This window comes from Hemicordylus capensis, chromosome 4, assembly GCF_027244095.1.
Source record: "Hemicordylus capensis ecotype Gifberg chromosome 4, rHemCap1.1.pri, whole genome shotgun sequence".
In the NCBI taxonomy this organism is placed as follows: domain Eukaryota; kingdom Metazoa; phylum Chordata; class Lepidosauria; order Squamata; family Cordylidae; genus Hemicordylus; species Hemicordylus capensis.
Genome location: NC_069660.1, coordinates 152,405,039 through 152,411,038, shown reverse-complemented (window position 1 = coordinate 152,411,038; position 6,000 = coordinate 152,405,039). Strand labels below are relative to the sequence as shown.

Here is a 6,000-nt window from a genome sequence, read left to right as displayed (position 1 = left end):
GGCCCGCACTGTTCTCTAAGGGTGATTAATCACCTGGCGTTCCAGTCCGCCATGCCTGTTCCTGTTAATAAAGTTGTGGCCCTTTCACCCAAAAAAAGTCTACGTGTCTTCTTGGGCTGGGGTCTGGGGACAAGGATCCTATGGGGGAAATTAAAAATTGGTTTAGAATCACCTGCTTGCCCATTTCTTTTGTGGGTTGGATGGTAAGTAGCACCCATCATGCCCTACCACCCAACCCACTTTGGGGTGTGTGTGTGTGTAGCAGCTACCCATGGGGAACAATGGGGTGTTTCCTCATTGTTCCCTATGGCCAAAAAACCTGAAACATTTTGGGTTTTGTTCCACTGACTGCTGTTTCAACGAAACATTTTGGCAATCTGCATTTTGTTCCAAGCTCAAAACAAAAACCCAAAATCCATTTTGTGCACAACACACACACTCAATTTTAGCAAGACTGGCAAAATTAGCTCCTACTCAAAGTTACTGCTTCACACCCCTCTTTACCTTCTAATACTATGCTAGTATGTTAGGATAACTGGTAGTCATACATAATTCCTGGCATGCAGGACTACTATTTATAAAGTAATGAAAATGAAGACAAGCTTATACAAATGCAGTGATAAATCAGTAATTTAACCAATTTTCGAGATGGAAATTCTCTCCTGACCTTCACAAGAGTTATTTCCCAATAACACAACCTGTTACATGGGGTTTTTTTTACAAACATATTCATGAATTAGAAAAGTAAGCACAGTGTTCAATTTAAAGACCAAATTATAAACCTTTTTTCTATATGGCTGTTAACTCTGTAATTTTGTTATAAAGGTCTTTTAAACGGAAGTTAAGCTTATATATTCTATTCATACCAAGCTATGGAGAGATTGAAACACTTCCTCTATACTCAAAATTAGTACTTATGGTGCTATTTTAACAATATTAACAAACAACTTTTAGTAATGTTTTTTAATAAAAGCAAATTTTCTTCTGCCACAGCAAATGGTTGTAACTGGGAAGTCCACAGCTTCAGTTAACTATACTGATGTCTTTAGTGTTATCTTCTAGCGTATTACTGTTTATCTCAAGGCTCAATTCCTGCATTAGTTTGGAAATAGAATCTTCTCCATCTCCTGCTGCAGCACATTCCACTTTTCCATCAGCTGTAGCACACAGCTGTTCAGAAGGCTTAACAATAGTCACTCCATAGCCATTGTTACTGTAAATATGATTGTTTTTCATCTTTAGTTTGGGAGCAGGAAGGACCTGTTAAATAATAAAAAATGATTCATAAATGTTTTGTTTTCCCCAACCTAGTCAAGTTACTTTTTTTAACTTACAAAATATTTTCAAGCTCCTCAGTCTCTCTTTCTCTTCCATAAATCTAGATAAATATCAGACAGTGGCAATGATTTACCTTAATGTTAATTGCACCAAAGCTACCCCGTGAAGGATCACTGGTTCTGAAGTTACTGCAGTGGTGAATTTTGTTATCCTCCAACATAGCTGTGCTTCCTGGATATAACTCAATGCCAGCCCCCTGGATTAAAAAAACAAACCAGTATCTTACTTTTACTATGGTTAACAAGAACATAGACCAGTTCAGTGCACGTTGTAGGTGACGGGGGAGAAGAAATAAATACAAGCAGACTGATGTAGAGAATTTGAAGTCTTGCTTAACAACTTACAGAGGGGGCTCCACTGGAGTAGTGGATGGAAAGACCACAAGCCCCACTGATTTGGTTCATTAATCAGCTGTTGGTCTTTAATTTACAGATGTTACAGGATTATTCATGTATCACATTCTTGCTTACAAAGGCATTTCATCCCTTTGGCGTATGGATTTTTTAATCTTGAAAAAACAGGCTGCTTACCTGTAATGGATTATTTTTGAGTGGTTCTATGCATACACATTTATGGGAATGTACTTGTGCAGACCAGCAGCCAGGGCATTTCAACAGCTTCTTGAGATGCTGCAACACTGTCCTCATGCACTGGGTGTGACTATTAAGGCAGGGTGGTTGGAGTGTCCTCCTTCAATTCCTGTATGAATACTGCTGTAGTCAGGCATCCAAATGAAGATTTAAGATATTTGTTAAGTATCCTGATTTAAATGTTTCCCCTTTCCGCTTATAGTGGAGCGGGCAGGCAGGCCATGTGTATGCACATAGGATGACTCAAAGATCATTAGGAGGTAAGCAACCTGTTTATCTTTTTCATGGTCCTCTCTGCATCCACCTTGATGCAAGAGTAATGAACTTACATAGCTGGTGGAGAGTGCAGATGAGCTTATGGTAGACTCTGCTGTAATACAACTCTCCCAAATGCAGCATCCTTCCATGAACTGACTTCTAATGCAGGATTTCTTAACCTTGGGCCACCAGATGTTAGACTACAACTCCCATCATCCTCAGCCACAAAGTCCAAGTCTGGGGATTCTGGGAGTTGTAGTCCAACATCATCTGGGCTCCCAAGGTTAAGAAACCCTGATCTAATGCATAGTATTTAATAAATGGCAGTACTGTAAACCAGGTAGCTGCTTTGCATATATCCAGAATTGATATTCCCAGTAGATTAGCCACCAATTGATATTCCCAGTAGATTAGCCACCAAAACATTCCTGGGAGGATTGCCTCATGTGTTGAGAACTCTGAATCTTCACAATAGACTGCCTTACAACTTTAGCCAAAAAGTTAGCTAATATTGTACATGCCTTTTATAGAAAACTTAGATACGTTTTTCAAAAGGCTATTGCCTTGGTAAGCTTGAAATTTGTGTATATGTTGCAACTGGCACATAGTTTTTCATCACCACTTATCCCTGTTCAAGTAAACCAAGTCAGTCTTACCCACACTGTTGTATCAAAATATTTTCATACACACTATCTTTATTAAAGATATACCTTTATATAAAGAGTACCTGAGCTCCAGTAATCTCACTGTTTTTAACTGTCAGAGAAGCTCCAGCAAGTACACAGATACCAGTTCCTTCACATTTCAATACACAGTTCTCCAGAACTGTGTGTCCAGATTCAACTACTATAATACCATCGACAGTCCCTTGCTGTATCAAAGTAACGTTCATTAGTTTCACATTTTGGGCCCTCGACACTACAAAATTCTCATGGGCAGGCTCTGAAACAATCACAACTTCTTCTGGTCTTCCAACTCCTAAATAAATGAGGGTGGGAGGAAAGCCTTGTTAAAACTAAGACTGCACAAATGTGGGGGGGGGGGGAGAAAAGAAAAGGTAGTAAAAAAGGAATAGAGGGAGAGATTGTATACACAAGTGGCCAAGCAATTTTGCAGTGACTGGTAGTGAGATTTTTTAGTATTATAAAATGGAGGTAACATTTAAGACAGTTTGTCAATGACAACTTAATGTTTATAACAACATGGGCAGATGTGTCATACAACTCTTTCACAATCACCTACACCATCCCTCAAAAAACAACACAAACCCAATTTCTGCTATACTTATGGAATCATCAAGTCTAAAGAACGTGTAGGCCCTTCACCTCCAAGGGAAGGCTACCTACAGTGCCTTCCAAATCCATGAAACCCAACCTATTAAACCCTCCCTGAGATTCCAAACTAATTATTAGAGTAGATGTTACAGTCCTCCCTGCTCCTTCCACTCCCAGACCTATTTGGCTAGAGGTTAGTACATTTTGGTGGCATAGCTCAGTAGTTAGCTGCTGGCCAAAGAAGCCATAGAGTTGACCATGCCTTTTTTTGGTCCTAATATAGAAACCACTGTCCCAATCTATCTGATGCAAATACATATGGAAGCCTCTGGACAAAGAGCTGCATATGCTAATAGGTGCTACATACAGTTCTTGGCCTAATCTGGTAATCAGGACTGCACAAACATCGCCCCAATCAGATAATCAGCAACAGCTGTCCTCAAAAGGAAGTAGGAGGGCAGAGCAGGGAGCTGGATCTGATCTCCTCCTGCCCATCCATTAAGTGTTATCACACATGATCTCACCAGTGCTGCACATACCTGCTATTTGATCAGGGCCTATGTATTTTGGAACTGCTATGTCTATGAGGTGAAAATGTTCCCATTTTGATAGAGCAATTCACTCTCCTCTGAATTCTGAAAACCTGGGAGATCCTCATGTTTTAACCTATCTTTATCCCATCAATATTTTCTTGATTCATGTAATAAAATTCATAGCAGCTATTTCTAATTTGGCAGTTGTAAACACAAAGGAATAGGAAGGTATATTAATAACCTTTAATAATAATATCTTCAGTCAACATGGAAAGGCTTGCAGCTTTATATTCTCCTGGGAAAATAAGCACATTATCTCCACTATAACAGTTGTCCAAAGCCACGTTTAAGTTATCATGCTGTTGAAAAACTACATCAGTAGATATTTCTTTAACCTGGACATATGGGAGAAATACAACATAAAATAAATTCGAGTGAGCATGTCAAAATCAATATTTTGACATTTTTCAATTGGGGGGAAAAACTGACCTTGACTAATATGACTTGAATAAATTATCTGCTAATTTACATAATGTATACACTTTAGAATTCAGCTTTCTTGGAATCTGAATTATGTTGCTGTAAAATATTTTCAACACACACACATACCCAGAACACAAAGCCTTGGACATGAATCTTAGTTTGTAATATGTCTCAGACTAATCTATCTCACATTGTTGAGATGCAGATATATATCCACACTAGGACTTCAGATTTTTTTTTTAAAAAAGTTGACTGAGATGTTTTAAGTTCGCATTTTTTCTGGTAAAAGATCTGACAATTAGTGTTCCTTCTTATCAAAGATAAGAAGATATCCTATGAAGGATGACAACTCTCACCAGTCTTCAGAGGTACAACATAGCTGAATTTCCTGTCTCAATCAGCAGGGGAAGTTCCTTCCCAGTTCAAGATATGCAACAGTAACTGAGCCACTTTTTTAAAAACCACCAAAAAAATGGTACCCAACAGGGTGCCCTAGAACAATACTATAAATAAGAGATCAAAACCAGATGAAGCAAATAGGTTCTTGCCTAGCATGAGATACAATCAGAACAATATTCTACAGCCTTGCCTGAAGACTACCTGAAAGTGGCAGATCAGGATGTCATCCTGTTTCTAAGGAGAAGGAACACTCATGGTATGCCCAATTTTCTGCTCTCCTTCACATCTTGTGAAGGGAGGTATTGTCGCCATGTCCCATCCTAGGTACGAACTGTTGCTATCAGGCATGCTACAGAATCTGCTGTAGCATTCTCTACCTAAAGGCTGCATCAGTGCAGGCAAACATGTCCATCTTGTAGGAAAGGAAATTCAGCTAGGATCTGGCTCTGCTTTAGAAAAAGAGAAAAATGTATTCATTTTATCCAGCTAAGCAATGAATTTAAATAACAGGGAAGGAGAATACTTAGGGAAGACATCCTTAGATACAAAGGGAATACAATAATGGATCAAATTGCTTAAGGAGGTTTTGGAATTGTCTTTTTTTCAAATCCTTCAAGGAAACTATTTGGAGCTAAAGGCAGCACCCTTAGTCATTCCAAGCTGGCTTCTGTCAAAACGGCACCTATGGGTTCAAACACTTGTAGATGCTTTTAGATTGGAGAGGTCAGTGATGTCCTTTTTAAACCAACCACGACACTGCTGCTTCCATTGCAGCATACTTGTAGGAACTGTGAGTCTTGCATGTTTTACCCCGTTTACAGTGGCTGATATCCTAACCAAATATAAATATGGGTGGTTTGAGGGACTGCAGAGACACACAGGGAGCTCTCACACAACTCGCACAGTCTGACACGCATGCTGTTGTGCCATAGATAGCTCTTGCAATTCAGTGTATACCCCACCATTTGTAAGATCGGAAACACACTGTTGCGGGTCAGCAACATGTTTCTTCTATTACAGAGCGCTTCACATTTTAAGGGCTCTGGTGCAACAGCGGGGAGTTGTGTGAGGGCTCCCAGCCTATCCCTGCAGTCCCGCAAAACGCACACACTCCATTAGTCAGAA

At 39.5% G+C, this 6,000-nt stretch overlaps 1 protein-coding gene across 3 annotated transcripts in view; it reads right to left on the bottom strand.

Annotated features, from left to right (window-relative positions):
* Positions 1-614: 614 nt before the first annotated feature.
* SHCBP1L (SHC binding and spindle associated 1 like) overlaps positions 615-6,000 on the bottom strand; it is a 33,305-nt gene continuing 27,919 nt past the window's right edge. For all 3 annotated transcript variants that reach the window (XM_053243835.1, XM_053243836.1, XM_053243833.1), the window contains 4 exons: positions 4,235-4,388; positions 2,914-3,164; positions 1,412-1,534; positions 615-1,260 (listed from right to left, as the gene is read on the bottom strand). In XM_053243835.1, the coding sequence (XP_053099810.1) occupies positions 1,024-1,260; positions 1,412-1,534; positions 2,914-3,164; positions 4,235-4,388 (765 nt within the window). In that variant the 3' untranslated portion in view covers positions 615-1,023. The remainder of the gene's footprint in view (positions 1,261-1,411; positions 1,535-2,913; positions 3,165-4,234; positions 4,389-6,000) is intronic.